This window comes from Prionailurus viverrinus, chromosome E2 (genome assembly GCF_022837055.1).
Source record: "Prionailurus viverrinus isolate Anna chromosome E2, UM_Priviv_1.0, whole genome shotgun sequence".
NCBI classification, from domain to species: domain Eukaryota; kingdom Metazoa; phylum Chordata; class Mammalia; order Carnivora; family Felidae; genus Prionailurus; species Prionailurus viverrinus.
The window spans coordinates 50,961,684-50,988,875 of NC_062575.1; the positions used below are offsets into that span (position 1 = coordinate 50,961,684).

A 27,192-nucleotide genomic window follows, 5' to 3' on the forward strand; every position below is an offset into this window, starting at 1 on the left:
GGGAGGGGGGGGTACCAGAATCCCTTTTACAGCAAGGCCCTCCATTCAGGAAATACCTGCAGGAAGCAAGACCTCTGGCCAAGATGCTAACTAACCCAGAGCATGAGGCCCGAGCTGCCTCGCAAGAGAAAACAAGAAGTTCTTGGGACGCAGCAAGGCCAACAGGGCCCCACAGTGTCGGGGTGTGGGGGGGGGGGAGGCAAGTGAGAGATCTGTCAAGCTGCTAGTACATAAACCCTACCCATCCCTAGCCCCAAACACCTCATTAAAGTTAACTGATTGCATCTTAGACTCTCCGTGTGCAAGGGGGTGGCTGAGTTTCGCGTGGACTGTCACCGTGTGGGACAGAAGCAGGGGTGCGGGAGCAAGAACCTGAATCAGGAGGGCCACAGGGATGAGCCCCAGGATTCTCAGATGCCCTGGGGAGAGCTCGTTTTATTTCCGTCTCTTGATTTTTAATTTTTTTAACGGTTAGTTATTTTTGAGAGAGAGAGAGAGACAGAGCGTGAGCAGGGGAGGGGCAGAGAGAGAGGGAGACACAGAATCCGGAGCAGGTTCTGGGCTCCCAGCTGTCAGCACAGAGCCCGACGCGGGACTCGAACCCACGAACTACAAGATCATGACCTGAGCGAAGTCAGACGCCTAACCACTGAGCCACCCAGGCGCCCCTCTTGTTATTTTTTTTTTTTTTTGACTAGGTCCTGTATAACATCCCCAAATCAAAAGTTATTAAAAAACATCAGGGGTCCACTTTGAGTTCGTCTGCACATAGAGAATAAGGAAAGGACCCAGCTTCATTCTTTCGCTTACGGGTATTCAGTCCTGCATAACCCTGAGCATGTAAATGAATACTTAAAATGCCTACAGTGGCCAACCTTTGTCATCTCTGTTTTCCCCCAATTTTCTTTTTAAGCAGGCTTCACAACCAGCATAGAACCCAACGTGGGGCTTGAACTCACGACCCTGAGCTCAAGACCCGAACTGAGGTCGAGAGTCGGAAGCTTAAACCGACTGAGCCACCCAGGCGCCCATCTATTTTCCTACCAGTTTAAAAATTAATAATGTGATACACCAAAACCCACCAAATAGTACATTTTAGAAGGGGGAACTGTATTACCGTAAACCTCGTGGTTTGAAACACAAAAAATTATTCTTACGAGCTCTGGCGGTCAGAAGTCCAAAATGAGTCTCTCTGGGCTAACAGCAAGGTGGCCGCAGGGCGGGTTCCTCCGGAGGCTCCAGGGGAGAATCTCTTCCTCCAGCTTCTAGAAGCACCACCCATGTTCCTTGGCGTAAGGACTATCACCTGGCCTTTCCTCCCCCGGTGCCCACATCCCACCTCCTCCTCTGACCTTCCCGCCTCTCTCTTTCCTGTGATCACATTGGGCCCACTCGGGTCCCCCATGGTAAGCTCCCCATCTCAAGGTCATCAATCACACCCACAAAGCCCTTTTGCCATATAAGGGAATATATTTTATCTATCACTCTCACCACGATAACCCTGGAACAACTGTCAGGTGAGGGTTATTAACGTACGCAGAACAGGGGCACCTGGGTGGCTCAGTCGGTTGAGCCCTCTGACTTCAGGTCATGATCTCATGGTTTGTGAGTTCGAGCCCCGCATCGGGCTCTGTGCTGACAGCTCGGAGCCTGGAGCCTGCTTCGGATTCTGTGTCTCCCTCTCTCTCTGCCCCTCCCCTGCTCATGCTCCGTCTCTATCTCAAAAATAAATAAATAAAACATTAAAAAAATTTTTTTAATAAATAAAAAATAAAAATAGACATTTAAAAAACTTTTTAAATGCACACAGAATAAATATATTTTTTCCATACTAAGTAACGTCTCAGACACACCGTTCTTCACTATCCTTTTATAACTAAGATTTCCGGAAATTCTGAGAGAACACCTTTATTTATTTTTTTTTAATTTTTTTTCAACGTTTTTTATTTATTTTTTTTTGGGACAGAGAGAGACAGAGCATGAACGGGGGAGGGGCAGAGAGAGAGGGAGACACAGAATCGGAAACAGGCTCCGGGCTCTGAGTCGTCAGCCCAGAGCCCGACGCGGGGCTCGAACTCACGGACCGCGAGATCGTGACCTGGCTGAAGTCGGACGCTTAACCGACTGCGCCACCCAGGCGCCCCATTATTATTTTTTTTTAATGTTTATTTTTGAGAGACAGAACGCGAGGGGGGAGGAGCAGAGAGAGAGGGAGACACAGAATCGGAAGCAGGCTCCAGGCTCTGAGCTGTCAGCACAGATCCTGACCTGGGACTCGAACTCACCGAACCACGAGAGTGGTTAAGTCAGACCCTTAACCAACTGAGCCAGCCAGGCGCCCCCAGCAAGTGCCTTTAGTCTTTTTACAGCCACATAGTAAGTACTCCCCAGGGGGACATCCAGGACTCTTTCATCCAAGCCCCACTGGACAAATGTTTGTAGTGTTTCCGCCCTTTTCCATTACAGTGTCGTAATGAGTGGCCTTGCTCACTGTCACCCAGCTCGTACTGACCCACGAGTGTAGGTAGGACACGCTCCTGGAGGTGAAATTGCGAGTCAAAGACTATGCGCCCCCTGCTGTCGCCTGTCGCACGGATACTGACAACCGGTTTCCCTGCACAGACTGGATTTCACAAGCCCCCGGGACTCGAGAGAGTGGACCGAATTTGGGCGTGGAAGTTGCACAAATCACAGACGACTGAGAAAACCACGATCATCCGTGTTGGGCCAGGAAGGGGAGAGGGCCAGACGGAGAGGCGAAAACAGCCCCAAGCCCCGCCGGGCACTGCTCCCAGGGGAGGAAGGGGTAGGGGGGTGGGTTCCAAGCCGATACTACCCCACCTAGAGGAGACTCAAGGTCCTGGAAACCTCCAGGTGGCAGACGGCTTGGACCGACCATCGATCCTGTGCTCCCGAAATCTGAGTGGAAAACGAGGTGACCCAGCAATTGCGCTTCAGGCAGAGACCCAGAAAAACTGAAACGAGGTCACCAAACACCTGTACGTCGGTGTTCACAGCCGCACTATTCGCAATGGCCGAAGGTGGAGACGCCCCCAGATGCGCGTCAACAGCTGGTAACATGGGGTGTATCCACCCACACAGAGTGGAATATTACTCAGAGATAAACGGGGTGGAGCACTGTCTGGCCACAACACGAATGAACCCCAAAAGAGTGAAAGAAGTCAGCCGCAGAAGGCTACAGAGGGTAGGATTCCGTCCCTAGTCCAAGTCCAGAGTAGGGAAATCCACACAGACAGGAAAGAGGTGAGGGGTTGCCAGGACCTGGAGGGAAGGGCGTGATGGGAGTGGCTGCTCAATGGGTCCAAGGTTTCCTTTTGTTGCGATTTAAAAATAAAAAACAAAACACACACACACACACACACACACACACACACACACACACACAAAACCAGACAAAAACAAAGCAGAACAAAACAAGTTCTGGAAATAGGAGTGACGACAGCACAGCGCTGTGAACGAGCTAAATGCCACTAAACTGCACACTTTCAAATAGTTAAAACGATCCATTTGACGTGTTAGCTTACCACGATAAAAAAAACCCTTTCAATTTTTATAGAAAAAGAATTTTTGAGTAAAAAAAAAAAAGTGACAGAAAGCAGGTTAGTATTTGCCTGGGTCCTAATGATGAAGTTTTGGGGGTGATGGGGGGTTCGTGGGGTCCGAAGCAATGGCCAAGAAAGAATTCTTGAAGGCGTCTTTGGTGCAAAAAGGTGATTTTATTTTTTTTAAAAAAATTTTTTTTCAACGTTTATTTATTTTTGGGACAGAGAGAGACAGAGCATGAACAGGGGAGGGGCAGAGAGAGAGGGAGACACAGAATCGGAAACAGGCTCCAGGCTCTGAGCCATCAGCCCAGAGCCCGACGCGGGGCTCGAACTCATGGACCGCGAGATCGTGACCTGGCTGAAGTCGGACGCTTAACCGACTGCGCCACCCAGGCGCCCCAAGGTGATTTTATTAAAGCAGGGGAATAGGACCCATCGACAGGAAAAGCTGCTGCATGGGGACATGACAGGTAATTAATTATTTACCCTCAGGTTGAGAGGAGGTCAGGGATAGAGTAAGTCTCTAAGGAACTTTGGAAACAAGGTTTCCGGGACCTTGAGGGGCTAGCTGTTGCTAGGGAAACGCCATTTATTACCTTTCAACAAAACTCAGTCATGAGACCCTTCAGATGTATATGGGGGTGGGGGGGCATAAACCTGGAGTACGATTGCCAGCATATTTTGGGGGCAGTTGAGATAAAAGAAATACATTTACAGGATCCTGGGGGGGCGGGGGGTCAGGATAATGTTAAGCCAAGATTCCCTTTTGCCCCCAGCAAAGTGTCATCATCCAGGCAGCTGAGCTCCTGGAGGGAGGTCACTCTGTCGGTTTCAAGGACGTGCCAATGGACTGGAGCAGTAAGGGAATTTAAGTTTTCATTTGCCTTAGTTTCCCACAATCACCGTGGCAAGCACTGAAACCCCTTTCCTTTGTTCGTGGAGGGGAGGAGGAGGGGGGTGGGGGTGTCCGGGGAATATCACCCATATCCCACCTGGGGGGGTAGGGGGGGGCAGCCTGTATTTTTGCCCTCAGCTTGCCCCACCTCCCTCACCACGAGCATATAAGAGATCAATAGAAAACAGGCTTCGTTGAGATTAAACAGGCAAATTATTTCATAATTTGGCCAAACCACGTATTTCTGTTGTTTTCCAGCGATAGCTTAATATAGTTAATTAAACTGTCATAATGAAACGTCTGGAGAAACATTGGGCAGCTAATAGGCATGTGAAAAGATGTTCAGCTTTACCCGGATTTCAGGAAATGCAACAATTACCATAATGAAATTTGCAAAACTCCAAATGTCTGAAAACAGCAGCTGTGGACGAGGAGGTGGAGACTCGTGAGATCGCATACGTGGGATGAGGGAACGTCAACTGATGCCACAGCTGTGGACAATGTTGGGTAAATTTAGGGGACACCGACCCCAGGGAGCTGTGCACACAATGACACTCGCAGTCAGATAGTCTGGGTTCAAATCCTTCTTAACCTACTCATCATAAACTTTCGATTCCCTGTTTGTAAATGACGATACTGAATCAAGCTACTTTATGCAAACGTTAGCATTACATCAGTTAATATATGGAACTGATCGATGCACGTAGTCTTCAAACAATGCCCGGTTTGATCTGTGAAGGTTATGCGGGGAATTTTAATTCCTTCAACATTTATTTTCGCTTGTCTCTTTGCAACGCCTTGGAAGCAAAGTGGATGATGTCACGTTTTGTAAACTGTGTGTCGAGTCACAGACGTTTATGTTATTTCATTTGAACGGTTCAATATCCTGGAGTTCTATCTTAAACATATATATGTATATTTCCACACCTCAGCTCTTCGGGGCAGGATTTTTAGGAACCAATTAAATCCACGAAGTGAAGGATGGGTGAATTAAGAAGGATGGGTTAAAGAAAAAAAAAATAGTATTCTAACTGTAAAGAAAACGATTATTTAACGATGCCTGTTAAAGCACCCGACAAGATTCTTGCCTGGCGGAGGGCAGGCAGGGGTGATCAGACAGGACCTGGGGGGACGGGTGGGGGAAAACGAGGAACCTGATGGGACGTGGAGGGCGGAACAGCTATCAAGGGTGACGGGTTCTGGTGAAACTGACTTAGGAGGATACTTGCCAAAATTGGACAAAAGAGAGAAGAACACGGAGGTCCAAAAGTCAGGCCTCGTAGGAAGGGCTCAGGGGAGCCTAGGGAGACTCCAGTCACTGGGAGAACCTCCATCAGTATATAAAAATGGGATGGTGAGGGTGCTTCAGGGGCCAAGAGCGAAGAGGGCCCTCCCTCCCCACCCCCGCTCCCCAGACTGAGATTCAACACAAGGAACTGGACTGTTTCTACTCCAGGCACCGCGTGTGGAGCTCAGCTCTGCTTCTCTGCGGTTAGTTCTGTTTTCCACCGCGTATTGGCATCGGCCTCCGGCTGGCGCCAAGAGGGCTGCTGCATTCCAGCCATCGCAGCCAGACCCAGATCTGGAAAAACAGATGACCGTGTCCTGGGTGAACTTCCCCAGCAGCCTCCTCTCGGATCGCATTGGCCGGCATCGCCCACCGCTCAACCAATCCCCAGCGAAAGAAGGAGACTGCCTGGGGGGACTTGGACCCTTCAGGATCTGCCTTCTGAAACTGGGCAAGAACCCAGAGGAAGGCTGCAGAATGACAGAATGGCTGACAGGAGAAGTCTGGACCTCGGGTATTTTTTTAACCGGTGAACCTCTCTGGGTAGTTAGACGATGGTTTAATTTTATATTCTTCTTTTTGCGTTCACACTGTCTAAATTTTCTATATTAAACCTTTTCTTTTCATAATGCAAAAGGAATCAGTCATTATTTGAGAGAGAGACAGAGACAGAGAGAAGCTTCAGCCCCTGGAAATTCCAGAATAATGGGCTTTGCTTTACGCGGATGCTTTGTCCCCACTGTCCAGAGGAGGACGCCAAGGTGCAGAGAGGTGAAGTCACCTGCAGCCAAGATCCCATAGCCGAGTGACAGCGGAGCCCGGCTGAGTCAAGCTCACCAGCTCGCCACGGGGACTCTGCGATTGTTTAGCCGGGCTGGGCCACCCCACCCTGAGGTGGTTCAAAGTCAAGACTTTTCTGTCACTCCAAGCTGCGGACTCCGGTGGCTGCCCTCACCTCCGGCAGTCTGGCGACACATGCACACACGCAAACTGCTACCGACAAGCACCCCAACTTACTGTTCTTCCCGCAGACCCGGAAACCTCGCGGGGCCCTGCCCCCTTCAGATCCTTAGACCAGCCCCGTGCAGGAGAAACTCCTGTGATGGAGGCGTCTGGGTGGCTCGGTCGGTGAAGGGTCCGACTCCTGATTTCAGCTCAGCTTCGTGAGATCGAGCCCCAAGTCGGGCTGGGCACAGCATGGAAGAGCCTACTTGGGATTCTCTCTCTCTCTCTCTCTCTCTCTCTCTCCCTCTCCCTCCCTGCCCCCCCACCCAGTGCACTCTCTTTCAAAATAAGTAAACAAACAAATTTCAGGGACACCTGGGTGGGTGGCTCAGTCAGTTAAGCGTCTGACTTTATCTCAGGTCATGACGTCACAGTTCAGGGGTTCAAGCCCCGCATCCGGCTCTTTACTGACAGCTCAGAGCCTGGAGCCTGCTTCTGATTCTGTGTCTCCCTCTCTCTCTCTGTCCCTCCCCCATTCATGCTCTGTCTCTCTCTGTCTCAAAAATAAATAAGCGTTAGGGGCGCCTGGGTGGCGCAGTCGGTTAAGCGTCCGACTTCAGCCAGGTCACGATCTCGAGGCCCGTGAGTTCGAGCCCCGCGTCAGGCTCTGGGCTGACGGCTCAGAGCCTGGAGCCTGTTTCCGATTCTGTGTCTCCCTCTCTCTCTGCCCCTCCCCCGTTCATGCTCTGTCTCTCTCTGTCCCGAAAATAAATAAACGTTGAAAAAAAAAATTTTTTTTAATAAATAAATAAATAAGCGTTAAAAAAAATTAAGAAAAAAAATAAAGTGGCCAGTTTGAGAAATTAATTTTTTTTTGAGAGAGAGACAGAGAGGGAGTGGGGTAGGGGCAGAGAGAGAGAGAGAGGGAGAGAGAGAGAGAGGGAGAGAGAGAGGGAGAGAGAGAGAATCTCAAGCAGGCTCCACACTGTCAGCACGGAGCCCGAGGTGGGGCTCGAACCCCCGAACCGTGAGATCATGACCTGGGCTGAAACCAAGAGTCAGATGCTTCACTGACTGAACCACCCAGGCACCCCTGAGAAACTAAGTTTTGAGGCATTAATTTTAATTAATTTAAGGGCATATTTCAATTGCCATCTGCGGCTACTGGCCACAGTATCAGCACAACCCTGGACCCTCCATCACCTAGACCCTGTTCTAACAGAGCTCAGAATTCCAATCGATCCCTCCCTCCTTCTTCTCCAGCCTCACCCCCTCCTACTCAGACCCTCCCCAGCCAGAATCTTCAGCCTCCACGCCCTTTCAAGTGCTGTTAACAATGCTTGGTATAAACCTCACCCCACCCCACTGCACCTGTCTCATTGCTACTCCTATTCTGTTCCGTTGTCTCCTCCTCCAGGAAGCCCTCCCTGCCCCTCAGGCTGAGTGAGGCATCAGTTTTTGGGCTCTCCCCGCCCCCTGGGCTCCTCTGTCCCAGCGCTGATCCCTCCGGATCATCATTGTCTGGGGATGGGTCTGTTCCCCTCCCCAACATAAACACAGAACTGTGAGCCCGACTGTGGACGGAGGGCAAAGCAAGAGCTGTCTCAGTCGTCACTGTGTCCTCAGCACCACCCAGCATGGGGCTGGGCATAAGGAGCGTGTGTTGGAATGAATGAATGGATGGATGAACGAATGATGCTTTTGAAAAACTATGCTAAAAGCTTTCTTTAGAGTAAGCCAGCCACAGGTGAAGTCACATCTCCACCTACTGGTAGACTTGCCTCCTCCCTTGAGCCTCAGTTTCCTCCTCTGTGAAATGGGCACATGGCGTTATGTTGGGGCTACATGCGGGGAGCTGCCTGGCCCGGGGAGATTGCTCAGTCACACTGGGTGGGGAGAAGAGAGAGGTTGGAGAGGATTAAGGGAGGAGTCCTGGGAAGCCCCAGGAAGCTCCCCAGTCACCCTGGAAAACTGGTTCAACCAGTGTCGGCAGCCATCCCAGGGAGCACAGGTGAAGGCTCCGGAGCCTGTGGAAAGGGGGTGCTGGGGCTTGGTCAGCCTCGGCCATGTCTGGGAGGCACGCCCAGGACCCCCACTGAGTTGGCCACTTCTGCCAGCCGAGTGCCCGCTGAGCGCCCGCAGTGGCCCCCGCCACCAAGATGGCAAGTCCTGAGGGGGCCCGACGCCACTTCTCGAAGGGCCTCCTGCTCTCAGGTAAGGAGGAAACACACCCCAGGGCTGAGGGGGGAAGGCAGGACTCAGCCCAGGGGCTGAGGTTTCCTCTCAGAAGAAGGGAAGGATGGTCAGGGAAGACGACGTTATTAAGAGGAAGATCGGGGAGGGCTGGGGAGGATGGGGAGCTGTAGAATCACACCCATCCCTAATTTTAACTAGGGAACTTTCTAGAATGTCAGGACCACGAGGACAGGAATTTTGTTTGTCTGTTTGGGGGCTGGCGAGAGGGGGTTGTGTGTGTGTGTGTGTGTGTGTGTGTTCGTCCTATTTGCAGTATCATACATGATCATCAAACTGCGGCTAGAATGTTCACGCCCATTATTGCAAATTCAAACCCCAGAAAAAAACTGTTGCTGGTAATTTACTGAGGTCAGGATCGGACTGCCTGGTACAAGGCTGTACCCACAACCGGGCAGGTTCAGCAACACGGGAGCCTTTCCCCGGACCATCATGGGGACAGGAATTAATTTGTATTTGTTTCTGTGCTGTATCCCCTGTGCCTAGAAATCTAGAGAATTTTAGACATATCATATATAATTGGTACTATAACATAACTAATATGTATGTCCGTAAGTATTGGTTAGATGAATGAATGAATGAATGAATTCAGAGAGTCCATGAGTTTAGAAGCAGACCACATAGCACCTTAGGGCAGAAAAATCTGCTGGGCCAATGGGATAAGAAACCTGTGGCTTTCATGTCTGGGTTCCCACTCCTGACCCCGGGGCAGACATCACTAATCAACCCCAGCCCTGCTTCCCCTGAACACCATTCAGAATCCTTGTCCCCAGACGAGGACACAGAGGGAGGAAAATGCTATGATCCCTGCCCAACACCTCTGATGTCAGGCCACCCCTGTAACCCCCCCGCAGCCTCAATCCTGGCCCTCTGGGTCCCCCAAGGCTCCCGGGCTGCCCTCCGCATCCAGAAGATTCCAGAGCATCCTCAAAAGAACCAGGACCTGCTCCTGTCTGTCCGGGGCATCCCAGACACCTTTCAGGACTTCAACTGGTACCTGGGGGAGGAGGCCCACGGTGGCACGATGCTCTTCACCTACATCCCCGAGCTTCAGCGGCCCCAGAGGGACGGCAGTGCCATGGGGCAGCGTGACATCGTTGGCTTCCCCAATGGCTCCATGCTGCTGCATCGGGCCCAGCCCACCGACAGCGGCACCTACCAGGTCGCTGTCACCATCAATCCTGCCTGGACCATGAGGGCCAAGACCAAGGTCCAGGTGGAGGGTGAGTGTTGCCCCGCCGAGCAAGGAAGTGGGGAGGCTCACGCGCCCTGACATCTCCCACGGCCAGGATCTGTGCCCATACCGCCTCGTTTGGCGCTCTCCTTCACCCGTTCAACGCCTACTGATTGAGCACCTACTGTGTGCCGGGCCCTGAATCTATCACTTAATCCTCACTGATAAAATATCTATTGACCGCCTGCCTTGCGCCAGAGCCTGAGCCGGGCCCTGGGGAACACACTGTCTCTTTTACTGCTCCCACGCCTTCCCTAATAGGATATTTATTGAGCTCCTACGGTGTACGTGGTCCTAAGGGAGCAATCCACTCGGGGCAAAGTGCTAGAGAGGGGGCCGTGGACAATGGCGATGGCCAGCAATTCCTGGGCACTCGTCACTTGGGCACACTTACGCGAGAGCATAGCCTCTCGCCCTGGGCCCTGTTAACATTTCGGACCCGCTGAGTCTTTGTAGCACAGGGCTGTTCTGCGCGCTGTAGGATATTCAGAGACTTCCCCGGCCTCTACCCACTAGATGCCAGGAGGATTCCTCCAGCTGTGACAACCAGAATTGCCTGCCGACAATGCCAAATGTCACCCCTGATTGAGAACCACTGCTCGGTATTAACTCATTTGTATCTTTAAAAAAAAAGATACTGCCCCCTGGCTGGCTCAGCTGGAAGAGCATGTAACTCTTGGTCTCGGGGTTGTGAGTGTGAACCCCACGTTGGGTGTAGAGATTCCTTGAAAATAAATAAGTCAACTTTAAATTTTAATTTACTTTAAAACCCCCCGTGTAATGTCCTATACCAGTAACATCTCAATAGCGCCGGGGGGGGGGGGGGGGGGAGAACTTCTCAGCCCCCCCAAAAGCGCCAGGGGAAAAAAAAGAACTTCTCAGCACCACCCCCCCCCCCCAGGCAGACTTGGTCATTAACCATCTGTGTCCCCAGAGGACTCTGATCACGCCATTACTTCTGTGATTTTCATAACGTCCTCTGACTTATCACGTTGCAAACGTGTCTCACTAGGATGGAATTTTCTTCAGAGAGAGCGAGAGCGTAGTGATCCTTTTATCGTCCAAATTCTACCACAGTGCGGGGTGGGGGTGGGGGGAGAGGGAGGACACCATGGATTCTCAGTTAATGTTTGTTGAATAAATAAATGAATGAAACCTTTCTAGGCCAAAAACTCCACGAGGCAGGTACGATTTTTGTTTCCACTTTACAGATGAGGAAACCGAGGCACAGACAATGGTAGAATTGGGACTTGATCCCACAAAGTCATAACGCCAGAGTCTGGGAGCTTAGCCATTTCCTCCCAGAGAAGAGAAAGAAAGAAAACCTCCTCACCTCCATTCATATGTGGGAGGCGATAATGAACACGGAAATGATAAATGAAGGCCATATTTCAGAGACATTAACAATAATAGTGCTAACTTTATTTGGTGCTTATCACATGCTTGCTTTATGTATAACTCATTGAATCCTCACTGCAGGCCTGTGAGTGGGACATATCATCAGACTCATTTTACAGATGAGGAAATTGAGGGGCAGAGAGATTATGATTTACCCAGTAAAAAACAAAACAAAACAAAACAAAAAAAGATTAAACAGGATGATGTAATCTGGGACGGGAGGTCATCAGGTAAGCTTGCTGAAGAAGTGACATTTGAGCAGAAGGAAGGAAAGGAGCCCTGCAGATTTCTGAGGGACAGAAGAGGCAACAGCAAGTGCAAAGGCCCTGAGGCAAGTCTAGCCTGGTGTGTTCAAAGCATATAGACAGAAGGATGCCGTCGCCATAAGGCAGTGTGCGAGTTGGGTGTTAGGGGTCGAGGCCTGAGAGGCACACAGGGGCTGGGCTTGTTGGCCACGGGGAGAATGAGAAAAGCCACTAGAGGGTATTAAACAGAGGAGTGATCTGGTACCCAGTTTACCCCACCCATGGTTAAATCTCCATTGTATTCAGAAGGAAGCTGAGGCTCAGGCGGTTTAAGGCATGTCCCCAATATTAGCTTCAGGGCTGGGATTCGAATGCACGGCTGCCTCCGGAGATGCCGAACTGCTCATTCACTGGTTCCTTCAGCAAGGATTCCCCCACGAGCCTCTGCCCCAAGGCCGCCTCTGCGTCTGGACTGCCCTGGTCAGGGCTAGGACACAGTGGAGACTGAGGCAGCCCTGACCCCGCCCTCCGGGGGCTCACAGCCCGGCGGGGGAGACAGATATTAACTAATAATCACACACACACACAAAACAGGTCATCAGGAACAGTGCAGGGACCGCGAAGGAAAAGTCACACACGGAGATGATGAAATTATAAATAGCAGTAGTATGGAGGTTACCCCGGAAAGGTGCTCCTTCGACCACGCTTGATCATTACTGATAATTCTAAGTCGAGGGGAAAGGAGCTTTGGGAGATGTTCAGGCAGAGGGTTTGGTCTGTGCAAAGGGCCAGTGGCAAGAAGCTGTGGGATTCATGCACTGAGCAGGCAGGAGGCCAGCACGCCTGAGGCAGGAGAGCAGGAGGGACACCCTAGGCCAGCGCTGGGGGGTGTTTTCAAGCCCAGGCGCGGGTTGTAAGGACAGAAGCTCTGTGGCAATGACTCACAGTGTAGGGAGCCTTGTAGAACCCCGGAGGAAGCCCCTGGAATGTCGGCCCTGGGAGGCCTGGGTTCACAGCTGTCTCCTGGGAGCCTAGAATGGGGCCAGACACACTGTTGAAAAAATGAATGGGTGGGGAGCCCCGCAGAGCTGATGGGAAATAGAAGTTGTCGGAAAGGCAAGTGCTCCCTTCTCCTCCAGGGGGCGCCACCTCTGGCCGCATCTCGTCTTCATGGCTGGGGATTCCTGCCAGACCTCAAACCGGGTGTCAGCCCAGGCTTCGTTGCATATTTTGAATCTCTTCTTCCAAAAGGCAGGGATGGAAAGGAAGAGAGCTGGGGCGCCTGGGTGGCTCAGTTGGTTAAGCGTCCGACTTCGGCTCGGGTCATCATCTTCCGGTTCGTGGGTTCGAGCCCCGCACCGTGCTCTGTACGGACAGCTCAGAGCCTGGAGCCTGCTTCGGATTCTGTGTCTCCCTCTCTTTCTGTCCATCCTCCGTTCGCCCTCTGTCTCTCAAAAATAAATAAGCATTAAAAAAGAGAAAGAGAGCTGCAGAGACAGAGAGACGGAGACAGAATCTGGCTGATCCAGCCTGGCCTGAGGTTTCCTTCCCCTTGAGTGAAGGGTCTACCCCTTGTCCAAGGGGCTGGGATCAAGGAGAACAAACAAGATGGGAAGTCAGAGGCCTGGGGATCAGGACTGCACAGATGCTCAAGGACTCAACACCTGCTCTCCTCATAAGAATCATAATTTGAATCTATTGTTTTGTTCGCCATGAATCCCCTGGGGCAGAGCAGTGCTTAGCACACAGTAGGTACTTCGTAAGTATTTGTAGCTCCGCCTCTCGTCTATGAGCACTTACTGGATGCAGGGTACCTCTAAGCCAAGACCTTTGCTGACGTCGCTTCATTCCGTTCCCACAAGAAATGGCATGATCGTCACTTTACAGAGAGGCGAACGCCCCCCCCCCCCCCCCCACGCGGCTGGGAAAGGCAGGAAACCGAGGCCCCAGCTGGGTCTGAGTTCCTGTCCCTGGCCCTCTGCCACCCGGTTCTTTCTCAGCCCCAGTGGAAGCCACTCCCTTGTGGGAAATGCCAGAGGGCTGAGCCCAGGGAACAGGAAGCAGAACCCTTAGGCCAAAGGAAGAGCAAAGGAAAAGACGGAGGTAACAGAGGCACGGGCTTGGGCGTGTCCTCAGGGCAGGACGGGTCTCCTCGGCAGCCCGGGGCTTTTATACGACGACAGCGGTGGCCCTAAATCCAACCCCTGGGTGGGGGACGTGGTGGGGAGCTCTCCCTGGGTCCCGGGCAATCCCCACGCTTTATCTCTCTTAATCATCAAGGAATTTGTGTGCCTTTAGTGGCTGGAAAGGGGTTTAACACAGGCTGCTGCGGGCTTGCACAACCCCCAGGAGGCCGAGAACCAGAAACAAGGTGCAATCTACTTAGGGAGCTCTCCAGCCAGAGCAAGCATTGCCCGCAGTGTCAGCCCGGGGCCCAGAACCCCTGCCTGGGGGGGGGGGGGGGGGGGGGGGGGTACTGGCAGGCTGCATTCATTCACTCACACATGCATTCATTCATGCATTCAACAAGCATCTATTGGGCCCCTCCTGTGCTCCAGGCACTGAGCGTACAAAAGGAACGGACAGAGAGCTCCGTGCTGGGGGGGAGCGTTTATAGGTGGGTGGGCGTGTCCCTGAGCCCGGAGCCTGGGTCACGTGACCGTGCCGACGAGCTAAAAAAGGCTAAGGAAGGGCGTCTCGGGCAGAACTCCCCAAGTGGAGGACTCACAGGCTCAGGGCAGCCTGTGACAGCACGAGAAAGGTCCAGGGCACGGAGGTCCTATAGCTGTCCCCAGTGTACGGATGAGGAAACAGAGGCTCGGCGAGATGAAGTCAGTCGCTCGAGATCCAGCAGCCGTTAAGCAGCCTAACCCAGGCTCAAAAGCCAGAGGGGGATCACGGTCGTTTACAGCTGGTGTCTGTTCCCCCGTAAATCTAGTCGTGGGGGCTTGGGACCTTCAAGCAACCTTGCACGGGTTCCTCCAAGCCTTCCGGGCCCTCTGACGCCCGAGGCAGTAAACTACAGAGCCCAGCTCCCCTTCACTGAACACGCGCAGGGTGTTTCACACGCATTTACCCTTTGTGTCCTCCCAGCCACGGCACGACGATCCCCATTATACAGATGGAGAAACGGAGGCACAGAGAGTTTAAGTAACTTCCCCCAGGTCACCCAGCTAAGGAGCAGCAGACGCAAGACTTGAACCCAGGCTTTTATGACTTGATTCTGCCTCATCATTAACTACCACCATCGAGGGCTAAGTGGATGGTGTCACGGGTTTCATACTCACCGGCAGTACTCCCCTTTCGTCAAACGGCCGAACCTTTCAGAGCCTCTGGTCCCCAAATGTCTGTAAAGCGGGTTACACCTCCCACCATGGGTCGCGGTGAGGGCTGGTCGGCAAATGCATGCGAAGCTGCTGCTTTCGAGGCTGTGGAAATCAGCAAAGAATGAGACCAGTGAGAAAAGCAAAGGCTATTTATTCGGAGTTCGCTCTAGCGAGGGAGTCAGCCACTCTCGCTTGCATTGGGGCAGAGGCTCAAAGACAGGCAGAGGGGGGCGGGAAAGCTTCGTGGTGGAAAAAAGAGAAGGCTTCAGCTGTGCCCTGATTGGAGGCCGTTGGCCCGGGGAACCTAGAAGGCGATTGGTTAGGCTGCGTATTTGGCTTTCTCTGATTGGTCCGAAGTTAGAAGCAGGGACGAACCTTAGGGAAGCTGTTGGTTGTTAATCAAGTCCCGGCCATTTAAGGCCCATTCTTGCAGAAGTGGCTGTTTGTGGTCCTGGGTGGTCGCTGGAGATAGCAATCCTGTTTCCTTTAAGTCTGACCCAAAGCAGGCTGGCTTCCTGGGCTGTTTATAAGAGGGTGGGTTTTCTAGGCAGCGCACTGCAGACTGTGGGTCAAAATTCTATTTTTATATATGGTCTGGCTGTTGTCCGCTTGTGTAATGGCCTCTCAAAGCACTTTTTTCAGATGTATTTGTATCTAATCAAAGATACATATGGAGGGGCGCCTCGATGGCTCAGTCGGTTGAGCATCTGACTCTTGATTTCAGCTCAGGTTATGATCCCAGAGTCGTGGAATCAAGTCCCGTGTCAGGCTCTTCGCTGAGCACGGAGCCTGCTTAAGATTCTCTCTCTCTCTCTCTCTCTCTCTCTCTCTCCCTCTCTCTGTCTCAAAAAGATACACACGGAGAAATATAATCCATGGAAGAAGGCTCTGATGATGCTCTGTTAAAGAACAGAGTATAGCTGGTCCCAGTGACCAGGAAAGAGAAAAACCAAAAAGCAAACTTTGGAAAGAAGTTCCTGGAACAGTTCCTGGAACTGTTGCTTCCTGGAAGAAGAAACAGAATGTGGGGCTCTGTGCCAGTGGTATAAGAACCACCACCATTGTATTGTGTTCACGATTTCGGGGATTAGGAATTCAGACAAGGCGCGGCAGGGAGGGCCTGTCCGCTTCATGATGTCTGGGGCCTCGGATGAGAAGACTCAAAGGCTGAGAGGTTGGCTCAAACGCTGGAGGCTGGAATCATCCAGAAGCGTCTTCACTCACATGTGTGGAGGCTCGTCCGGGCTGTCAGCCGGGAACTTAGCTGGGACCATCCACCAGATCACTGTCGTGTGGTGTCCCCAGTGTCACTGCTCGGGCTCCCTCACAACATGGAGGCTGGGTTCTTAGGGAGAACAAACAGAGAGCAGGTTCCAAGTTCCAAGAGACCAAGGCAGAGGCTCCCTGGCTTCTTCCGACCTAGCCTGGGGAGTCACACAGCAGCATTTACATTGTATTCTTTTGATTACGAGCAAGCCACTAAGATTAGCGAAGAAGATTCGAGGGAGGGGCATTAGACCCTCTTCTACTACGTAAAAGGATGGCAAGTTCATACTGCAGCAGAGATCCTGTCGCAATCAACTTGGAAAAATACAGGGATTCACAGCCTCCCTCTTTGCCAGCTCACCGTCTATAGTAAAAGGCAGGAGCTATAGCAAGTTATAAAAAGAGGACACTCAGTCACGTGAATCGGGCAGGGTTCTTGCTACAGCAACAGAAACTGCTTCGAGCTGATTTAAGCAGCAAAGAAATAGATGAAAGGATCCCCAACAGCTCAAAGATCTTCCAGGAGGGCAGGGAACGGAGCTTGGGAGATGTTGCGTGTTGAATGATGTCGCCTCAAAAAGACGCTAAGTCCGAACCCTCAGGACATCAGAATATAACCTTATTTAGAAATAGCATCTTTGTAGAGGTAATTGAGTTAAAATGAGGCCACCAGGCTCCGCCCTAATCGGATACGTCTGGTGTCCTTATGAAATGGGGAAATTCGTGGGGTGCCTAGGTGGCTCAGTCAGTTAAGCATTTGACTTTGGCTCTGGTCATGATTTCATGATCCATGGGTTCGAGCCCCGCATCGGGCTCTGGGCTGACAGCTCAGAGCCTGGAGCCAGCTTGGGATTCTATCTCCTCCTCTCTCTGCCCCTCCCCTGCTCATGCTCTGTCTCTCTCTGTCTCTCAAAAGTGAATAAACGTGTGTGTGTGTGGTTTTTTAAAATTTTTTTTAAGGCAAAGCAAAGCCACAATGAGGCGTGGCTTTTTAAAAATGGGAAATTCGGACGCAGAATTTTGCATGTGAAATTGCCCAGCGTTCCAACGTCAGCAACAATGATCAACACAGTGCTCTTAAAGCATGTTTCAATGAGCTGCCGGTGCATGGAGGCTTTAAAGGAGGCTGGAAAATGTCTTTGTTTGGGGGAGACCTCCACCTCGCTAAAGCTCAGGGTTCTCTTTCCCAGGGAGGAGACATGATCGATGCCTTCCAGGTAGCAAAATGACTCCAGGGTCCCCAAGCCTCAAGACCCACAGCTTCCAGAAAAAGGGATCCCTTCCCCACCCCTATTCTGAACCACACCCCTTCGCCTCATTCTGATTGGGCCAACGGGAACCAATCACGAAGGCCAAAGGAATGCAGAGCGCTGATTGGCTTACGGCTGAACTGTTCCTGCCGCTTGCGCGCGCGACAAGGGACGGGATATCCCCAGGGAACGCACTGCAGGGGTGGAGGTGAAACAGGAAAGGAATCGATTTCGGTGAGGCCGACACCGGGGAGACAGCGGACTGGCATCTCAGACACGGTCTCCAAAGTGCCGAAAACACTTCTAGGTTTATATAAGGAAAATGTGGGCGAAGGGCAGTCGGTACACGCAGGTGGGCAGCCAAGGTCAGGTCCATCGTTGCCTCGGGGTCAGTGACAGGGGCCTTGCTGGCTCGGGGCAGTTCCTACTGCTTGAGGGGGTAGTTCCGGTTCCCATCACAGGATGCCTCGCATGCAGGGTCTGTTGCCGAGTTAAGAGTCAAGCTCTGTTGCCCGAGTTGGAAAGAGGAACTTAACTTCGTCTATTAGCAAGTGCAGCCTGAGGTCAGAAGGGAGGTAGTGGGAGCTCTCTCTCATGTCCAGGCTGCCAGCCTGAATCAACTCGTCGCATGATGAAGCGAGTAAGCTATGAAGGAAATGCCTATCAAGAGTCTCCTTGGCCTGGGATTGTCAGAAAAGACTTCCGGAGGGAGCTGGGAATGGTAAATTAAGCAGGAGTTCTGTATAGCGCATGGAGAAGAGTGTGCCAAGCGGAGGGAACAGCCTGGGCAAAGGCTGGGCAGCCCAGAGTGTGAGGAAAGGAGCCGGGGGGGGGGGGGGGGGGTGGTGGCGGGACTGCGTGGGTGGACAGGGCAGCAGAGGCCAGAGCAAGCAGAGCCAGGAGCAGGGGCCCTGGATGCTGCAAGAAGACTGGGCAACAGGGTGGGGGTGGGGAGGACAGGAACTGGGAGGCTCCTTGAGTCAGCCAATGGTGGGGGGAGGGGAGGGCTGGGCCCCACCTCCCTAGTCACTCAGCAGAGCCACTGAATTTCCACATGCTGTTGTGGGGATTCAAAAAGGTAGAAGGTGGGGGCACCTGGCTGGCTCAATCCATAGAGCATGCGACTTCTTGATGTCAGGGTTGTGCGTTCAAGCCCCATGTTGGGTGTGGAGCCTACTTGAAAAAAAAAAAAAAAAAAGAATTTTTTTTAAAAAAGGGAGAAGGTGCAAAAGTTGCCGACGCAGTGCCTGGAAGACGGACTGTCTTCTCTCCTCTGCCCAAATGCAACCCCTCTGGGCCTTGGTGTGCACATCTGTAAAATGGGCCTGACTTAGCCACCTCCCTGGGCTGTGGGGGCAAAGACCATATGTGCCCAGACAGGAACTATCCTCCTTCTCCCAGTGAGAAGATTACATTTGAAAAATGGGCTTTGGACACTTGGAACAGATCAATTTTCAGGGAAATGGATGGAATCAGCAAATATTGATGGATTTCGTTACGCAAATATATACAACGGCACCCTAGTCTGTTTGGAAATAACAGTCTTCATTCGTGCAGAGCCTGAAACGGTTAATTCCCACCCTTCAGGGGCTCCTGGGCCACAGGCGCCTTTTTGGAAGCCACACAGCGTGGTCAGTTAGGAGCTCAGGTGGCCCAGGGGTAATCCCAGCACTGCACTTACTGTGAGGCATCAGGCAGGTTAGTACGCCTCTCTGTGCCTCAGTTTCCTCCTCTTGAAAATGGCACAGAATCTACTTTGTTGGAAAATTGAAAGAGCGGTGTGTGTGTGTGTGTGTGTGTGTGTGTGAACTCATTCAGTCTTCACAACAACCCCACGAGGTAGATATTCTTCTTATCCCCAATTTCATAGATTGGGAGAGGCATGGAAGGTTGAGTAATCTGCCCAGGGACTTGAACCCCAGCATTCTGACCTCAGAGTCTGCGAGCTTAGATGCCAAGAAGGGCTGGGACATAGCAGGTGCTCAGCTTGATATTTAAAGGCTGGAGGTCCTCGCGGGGGTGTGTGGGGGGGGGGTCAGAAGTCAGGCAGGCTTCGTCCCAAACCTGGCAGCTAGTGTTTGAGAACCCTGTGAGTCGAGACCCTATGTCCCCGACAAAACATAGCCCAGAACCTCATCCTGGAGGTGTCATCAACTGAGGCAAGAAAAAGCAGGTCGGTGGGGTGAGGTGGGGGGAGTGTGTCCGGGGGTTTCTGATGTGCCGGGGATGGTAGGAAATCTCAGGGAAGCAGAGATTTCCAGGAGGGGAGAGCCGAGGGGTTGCATCTGGGGAGGCTGAGTTTCATGTGCAGCAGAATCAATCAGAGAGTCAGATGCTCAGCTCTGGAAAGCAGGAGAAAGCTCTGGGCTGGGAAAATGAAATGGTATCGGTGCTCTACAGACAGTCACTGATGCAGGGGTGAGGGGAGGGGGGAGGACGCCCTCCCAGGACATCTCACAGGCCTCTTGCTCTCTCCCATACCCCTCAGAAAAGCATAAGGAGCCGCCCATTACACACCTGCCCATGAGCGCTGGGACCATGGTTGCCATCATCATTGGACCCCTTGCCGCTGGGGCCCTCTTCATCGGGAGCATTGCCCATCTCCTGTTAACAAGAAGCTGGAGGGGCCAGAGCCACAGGTACAGGGGCCCCAGGCCTCTCTCTCCTTCCCTCTGTCTTCTTCCCCACCCCTTGGGTCCCGCTGGTTGATCCTTCCATGAGTCATGTCATCTTGCCAGATGTGTATGCCAGACCTACACAATCTCATCAAATCTCGGAACTCTTGAGGCGGAAAGGATCTTTCTAGCCTGTACGAGATAGGCGTCTGCACTCCCAGGGACAGAAACCCTACCTCTGAATGGGCTTACAAAAAATTAGAAAGTTTTTGTTTTTTTTTTTTCCTCCATGAGCTTCAGGTATGGCTGGATCCAGGGGCCCGATTTTGTCAAGAGACTTCTCCATACACCTCTCAACTTCGCCTTTTCTCCGTGGTGGCTTCGTTCACAGGCAGGCCCTCCCCTTGCGCAGTGTGACGAGACAGCTCCCAGTGGCTCCAGGCTTACATCCCACCAACTGGGCCACCACAGCAAGCAGGCCACACCTTGTCCCTAACACTTCCAACCAAAGCCTCAGGGCTGCCTCTCACTGGCTTAACTTAAATCACATGTCCTTGTGCAGACCAGCCGCTAAAATACCCTGATTGGCCAAACTTGGGCTATTTGTGCGGCTCTGGAGCCAGAGGCAGACCCAGCTCCACGTGACCAAATGGGTTCAGAGGGGGGAGGGGTCCCCCCCCCCAGAAAAAAACACACTTTATTGGCAAAGAAGCCCAGTGGATGGTGGGCAGGCAGAGGCATCAGGCGGTGCCTCCCTCTGCCCCCGAGGAGGGTGGGGAGGATGGAGAAGGGCCTGCTTTCCCAGGGGACTGTCTGTTTGTGAAAAATTCCTTCCTCATGAAATCAGTCTCTTGAGAACCTTCTCTCGTGACCTTGGTTCTGAGCTGCTTGCCGACGAGGAATTTCTCCACCCTCCCTACTATCCAGAAAATGAAGGCAGCCACTTTACCTCCTCGTCCTACTCTCCCTTAGGTGCTGTGGTCTCTGGTTCTTGATCCTTCGCCTTGTCTTTCTCCCGACATGCTCCAGTTTAGGGGCGGCGAACAGCTTTCGCCTCCCAGCTCAGTTGTGCTCAGTGAATCAGTCAACACACACCTGTTGAGGGCCTACTGGGTGCCCTAGAGAGCTTGGCCGAAAAGGCGTTGGAGGCCGCGCTGAGTTCCGTGGGAACGGATGCTGTGATCGATTAGTCATGTCTGCCACGGCTGGAAGGAGGGCATTAAAGGCACCTAAGCCATCCCTGCCAGGCCTCCTTCTTAGCTCACAGCTGGCACAAAAAGAGGTGATGTGGGTCCCTAATGCTCCTGGGGGCTTCCCGGGTGTAATCTGAAACCAGCCCCCAAACACAGAGCGGAGGGAGAGACTGAAGAAAGAGGCCACTCCCGGTCAGTAGGGACAGTTTCACGAAGCAAGGAAAACCTAGATACGAGGTTTGTCTGGGGCAGCAGCTAAGGAGGAGGTCCTAACTGGGCTCAGTCACGTCCACCGTGCAGGTGTCCTCAGCACCACATGCCATCTGAAGGCCATGTCCTGGGAGCAGAAAAGGCAGGTAGAACCCACATTCCCAGGACAGGGAAGGGGGCGAGGAGCCCCCGAGGGCCTGTGTCCAGCTCAGCGGTCAATCGGTGATCACATCTTTTTTTTTTTTTTAATAACATTTATTTATTTTTGAGAGACAGAGAGAGAGATAGAGCACAAGCAGGGGAAAGGCAGAGAGAGAGGGAGGAGACACAGAATCCGAAGCAGGCTCCAGGCTCCAAGCTGTCAGCACAGAGCCCGACGCGGGGCTCGAACTCACGGACCGTGAGATCATGACCTGAGCCGAAGTGGGACGCTTAACCGACTGAGCCACGCAGGCGCCCCGTCGAGCTACAGATTTAAACCATTGGCTTTCATTTTCCTCACTTTCTACTTAAGTCAAGTTTCATTGCAACATGGCAGCTTCTGTCTCCTGCTTCCACTCCCACCCCCCTACCCCCACCCCAGTCTGTTCCCCATTCAGCAGCCAGAAAGATCCGGTGAAAATCAGTCAGTTTGGGTCCCTCAAAGTCAAGGCCAAAGTCCTCACCATGGACACAAGACCTAGCTTGACCCACTAGCCCCCTCTAACCTCCCCTCTTCCCCCTCTCCCCCTTACACTCTCTGTCCCAGCCACACCCCTGTCTTTGCTGTTCCTTTGCTATTCCTGCTCCTGCCTCAGGGCCTTTGCACAAGCTGTTAGAACTCTCTTCCCATGATTTCTGCCCTCTACCCTCTGCCCCTTTCCACCTTCATTTTCCTTCATAGCACTTTTCACTCCCTGATGTTCTACTGTCAGTCACTTATATGACTTCTCTCTCTCTCCCCACTAGAATGCCTGCTCCAGGAGGCCAGGGGTCCTTGTCGGTCTTGTTCCCAGCTGTGTCCCCAGTGGCTTCAACGGGGCCCAGCCCACGGTCTGTGTTCTGTAAATATTTGTTCAGTGAGTTGATGAATGTGCTGCAATGATGTCGAGTGTGTTTTTTTTAATTTTTTTAAAGCTTATTTATTTATTTTGAGGGAGAAAGAGAGAAGGAGGGAGAGAGAATGAGCGGGAGAGGGGCAGAGAGAGAGAGAAAATCCCAAGCGGGCTCCATGCGGTCAGAGCGGAGCCCGACGGCAGGGCTCGATCCCACGAACGGTGAGATCATGACCTGAGCCAAAATCAAGGGCCGGACGCTTAACTGACTGAGCCCCCCGGGCGCCCTCAAGTGTGTTTTTTAAATAAGGGTATCCAGGGGCGCCTGGATTTAGATGGTCTGTATGAATAGTGGCATCGGTCGTGGGCACACAGTAGTGGCTGGGGAAACTGAGGGAGGGCTCTGTGGCTGGAGATTATGGGAGAAGGGGCAGGGGGGATGGGGCACGTCTTGTCCTGACTCACTCTGAAGCGGGGACCAGACCATCTCTCTCTCTGATGGGCCGATGGGCTTTCCAGCTTCTCTGAGTCTCTCTCCACCCAGCTGAACACCCTAACACAGGCCCCCTCCGTGTGTCCCCAGGACGACAACCACAGAGGAGCCAGAGGCACACCCCAACCACAATGCCGGTAAGCCGGAAGTCCCTCCTCTTCCAAAACTCTCACCCTGTCACTCCTCTCTGCTCAAAGGCCCTCCGTGGCTCCCCAGTGTCTGTAGGACGGGCTCAGCCTCCTTAACATGGCTCTCAAGACCCCCATACGCTGGTCCCCACCATCTTTCCTGGCTTTGTGTCCCACATATAACATTCCCAGCCTCAAAAAGAAAACAATAAAGGGGCGCCTGGGTGGCGCAGTCAGTTAAGCGTCTGACTTCAGCCAGGTCACGATCTCGCGGTCCGGGAGTTCGAGCCCCGCGTCAGGCTCTGGGCTGATGGCTCAGAGCCTGGAGCCTGTTTCCGATTCTGTGTCTCCCTCTCTCTCTGCCCCTCCCCCGTTCATGCTCTGTCTCTCTCTGTCCCAAAAATAAATAAACGTTGAAAAAAAAAATTAAAAAAAAAAAAAGAAAACAATAAAAAACAGACTATATATATATATATACATATATATATATATATGTATATATATATATATATAAAATCCAGACAGGCCAAACATATCATCGCCCTTCAAACACGAGGCTGTTTCCACCAGGCCTCTGCACCTACTCGCTCTTGCTTTTGCATAGCTCTCTCTTCAGTCTCAGACGTCCCCTCCTCCAGGAAGCCCACCTTGACCCACCTCCAGGAGCCCTGGGCTCCGCCACTCACCCTATCCACTCTGGGGACAGACCTGGCTCTCACCAGACTGTGAGCCCCAGGAGGGCAGGGCCAGCACTGCCTTGGTCACCGCTGTGTCCCCAGCACCGGGCTGGGCAAGAAGAGGGCTTTGCACAAATGTTGGCCGAACGAATGAATGCCGACAGCAGCCAGCACGGGCCTGTGGGCCACCTGTCAGCCGGTTCCTCCCTTGTCCTCTGCTTCAGGTGACGAGAACATCTACGAAGTGATGCCATCTCCGACCCTCCTGGTGTCCCCCCTCGGTGACCCGGGGTCTGCGAACACCGCCACGGTGAGCCCCACCCCCTCCCCCCAAAGCCCACCTGGTGCCTCCCCTGGGAGCCCGCTGTGGGGCCCGGCACCTTGTCCCACACAAGTCGCGTGGGAACGCGACTCTCTCTGGGATGCTCCCTGCTCTCGAGCCACCAGGAAAAGAGACCGGAAGGGACCCAACCTAAAGAGCCTTTGTCTCTGGGGCACGGAGGCTGGTGGGGGGACTTTATTTTCTCTGCCGCTTGGCTGTAGTTTCTACACGGAGCAGATACTCCCCTTATTATCGGTGGGAAGGGCTGATAATAAGAAAAAGTGAACTGAACGAGAGCAGCAATTTCAAAAGCTGAAACGGAGAAGCTCAGAAGGGCAGGTGTGGACGGGAGGCCGAGCGCCAAAGGGGTCATGGGCAGAACACTGGACGTGCCACCGCCGGTGCCGGTGAGGACTTGGCATCCAGGTCTGTCCTCACAGCAAAGGTCAAAGGTTGGAGGCGCCCGGCTCACCCGTGCTCTTCCCTTGCAGCCCCTGCCCCTGCCCGAGAACCACCACTATCAGGTGCGGAGCTGGGAAGCGGGAGGGGAGGGGAGGGGAGGACGGCGGGGCGGGAGGGGCCCCCTCACCCACCGTCCACCTGCTCTCAGGGTCCCTAGTTGTACACGGTACAGCCTCTCCCCTCCTGGGGAGGCACTTTCCTCCCTCTTAGAAGGATTCCAAGGCTGTGAGTTTGCACAGGAGGAAATGAAGCCCAGAGAGGCAAGGGCGGTGCCCAGGGTCACACAGCAGGTCGGGGCCTGCGTCAGACCCCACCGCGGGGAGCCCGTTCTGGGCCTGCGTCCCAGCCCCTCTCTGTCCCCTCCTGTCCGCCCCTGGATCTCTGTGTCCCCGTGTGTCTGTGTGCATTTCTCTGCGCGTTATCTCTCAGCCTCTGCCTGGCTCCCCCCTGACCCTGACCCTGACCCCCCCACCCACAACCCCCTTCTCTCCGTCCCCCACCAGGACCTGCTGAACCCCGACCCTGCTCCTTACTGCCAGCTCGTGCCAAGGCCCTGAAGGGGTCCCAGGGCCCTGGAAGGGCGACGGCCTCAGCCCTCCCCTGGGACCTGGCGCCACAGAAAAGCCGTACCAGAGACCCCGCAGGACCAGGCCGCCAGGGCCGTGGGGCCAACGAGGCGGACTCCCACGAAGACTTGGGCAGGTGTCCCGGGCAGGGGGCAAGAGATCATGATGGACCCAGTTCCTCTTGGACCCTCTGAGTATACAACCCACACTCAGTTCTGGTCCTTCCAGCAACCTGGCCTGGGCCACGTGCCTGTGAAAGACAGGCTTTCCTTGTCCCAACCCAAAGTACCCCCACACACACTGGATATGGGTCGGGGGGGGAGACACTTGGGGCTTGGGCCTGCCTCTAGCCAGACCTCACCGGCGCCTACTTGGCCGTGCTTCTGACCGTCAGCTCGCGACGCCCCACCCCTGCTCCCTGGTTGTCCTTGGAGCCCCTCGCCCCTTGGGACAAGGCAGCCCCCCACCACACAGGCCCCCTAGGATAAGGCACATGGCAGGGAGGGCCGGCCTCACGGGCTGTGACCCCAGACGACAGACCTGGTCAGTTACCGGGTAAGACCCCTTCCCTGCCCAGGCAGGGGCAGACCCCGCCCCTCTCCAGACTCGTCTTTCAGAACCTGTGGCCAATTCCTGCCCATTGCCCCCACCCCCGGCCCGAATCGTACCAAGGCCCTCTCTGCCCCCACCCAACCCCAGGCCCCAAATGTGGGCCCAGTCTGTAGCCCCTTAATTTATTCACTCACTCAGCAGTAAATAAGCCGCGTGTTATGCACAGTTCTGGATCTTGCAGCTTTGGGAGGGAACAAAACAGACAATCCCTTCTGTTCTCCTAGAGGGGCGCCGTGGCAGGGGAGAGAGTCAACGAGCGAAGTAACTAACACACGTGGTGTGTTGGATGGTGATGAGGCCACTGGGGAGATAAAGAGAGGCGGGGGGCTGGGAGTGTTGAGGGATTGGGATTTTACTTTTTGAGAGAGAGAGCGCGCATGTGCGTGCAAGTGAGGGAGGGGCAGAGGCAGCGGGAGGGACAGAATCCCAAGCAGGCTCCACACTCAGTGTGGCGCCCGACGACGCAGGGTTCGATCCCAGGGCCGTGAGATCATGACCTGAGCTGAAATCAGGATTTGGATGCTCAACCGACTGAGCCACCCAGGCGCCCCGAGGGATTGTGATTTGAAACATAGGAAGGGCAGAGAAGGCTGCTGAGAAGGTGACAATGAGCCAAGACCTAAAGGGGGAGGGAGGGGAAGCCACGTAGGGATCTGGAGGGAGAGCATTCCAGGCAAAGCAGCAGCAAGTGCAAAGGCCCTGAGGTAGGACTGTGCCTGGGCAATAAAGAGGCCAGGGTGATGGGAGCAGAGGAATGAAGAGGGAAAGGGAGGGAGGTGAGTTCAGGGAGATGGGAGCGGTAGGTGGTACAGGACAAATAAAGCCTAACGGACCGGACCGTAGCTTTTATTTCTTTATTTCTTTATTTCTTTATCTATCTATCCGGGAGCTGAAAAAAGACTGGTAGGCTGATAATGGCCCCTCAAAGTCGTCTGTGTCCTAATGTCCTGTGAATGTTACCTTATGTGGCAAAAGGGACTTTGCAGGTATGATCAAGTTAAGGGTCCTGAGGGGCCCCTGGGTGGCGTAGGTTAAGCGCCAATAACTCGTGTGTGGGGCACCTGGGTGGCCCAGTGTGTTAAGTGGCTGACTCTTGATTTCGGCTCAGCTCACGATCTCACGGTTTGTGAGTTCAAGCCCCGCATCGGGCTCTGCTTGGGATGCTCTCTCTCTCTCTCTCTCTCTCAAGCTAAATAAATAAACTTAAAAAAAAA

The 27,192-nt window shown here is 53.3% G+C and overlaps 1 protein-coding gene and 1 non-coding gene across 2 annotated transcripts; one reads left to right on the forward strand and one right to left on the reverse strand.

Annotated features, from left to right (window-relative positions):
• Positions 1-8,686: 8,686 nt before the first annotated feature.
• CEACAM19 (CEA cell adhesion molecule 19) lies at positions 8,687-26,143 on the forward strand. The gene is made up of 8 exons (XM_047836626.1): positions 8,687-8,908; positions 9,802-10,170; positions 20,155-20,305; positions 22,633-22,716; positions 23,302-23,348; positions 24,241-24,326; positions 24,830-24,862; positions 25,304-26,143. The coding sequence occupies exons 1-8, from the start codon at positions 8,854-8,856 to the stop codon at positions 25,355-25,357; spliced, it is 879 nt and encodes a 292-aa protein (XP_047692582.1). The 5' UTR covers positions 8,687-8,853; the 3' UTR covers positions 25,358-26,143.
• LOC125153828 (small Cajal body-specific RNA 16) lies at positions 9,192-9,378 on the reverse strand. The gene has a single exon (XR_007147578.1). It is a non-coding gene; the product is annotated as a small Cajal body-specific RNA 16 (non-coding RNA).
• Positions 26,144-27,192: the final 1,049 nt, after the last annotated feature.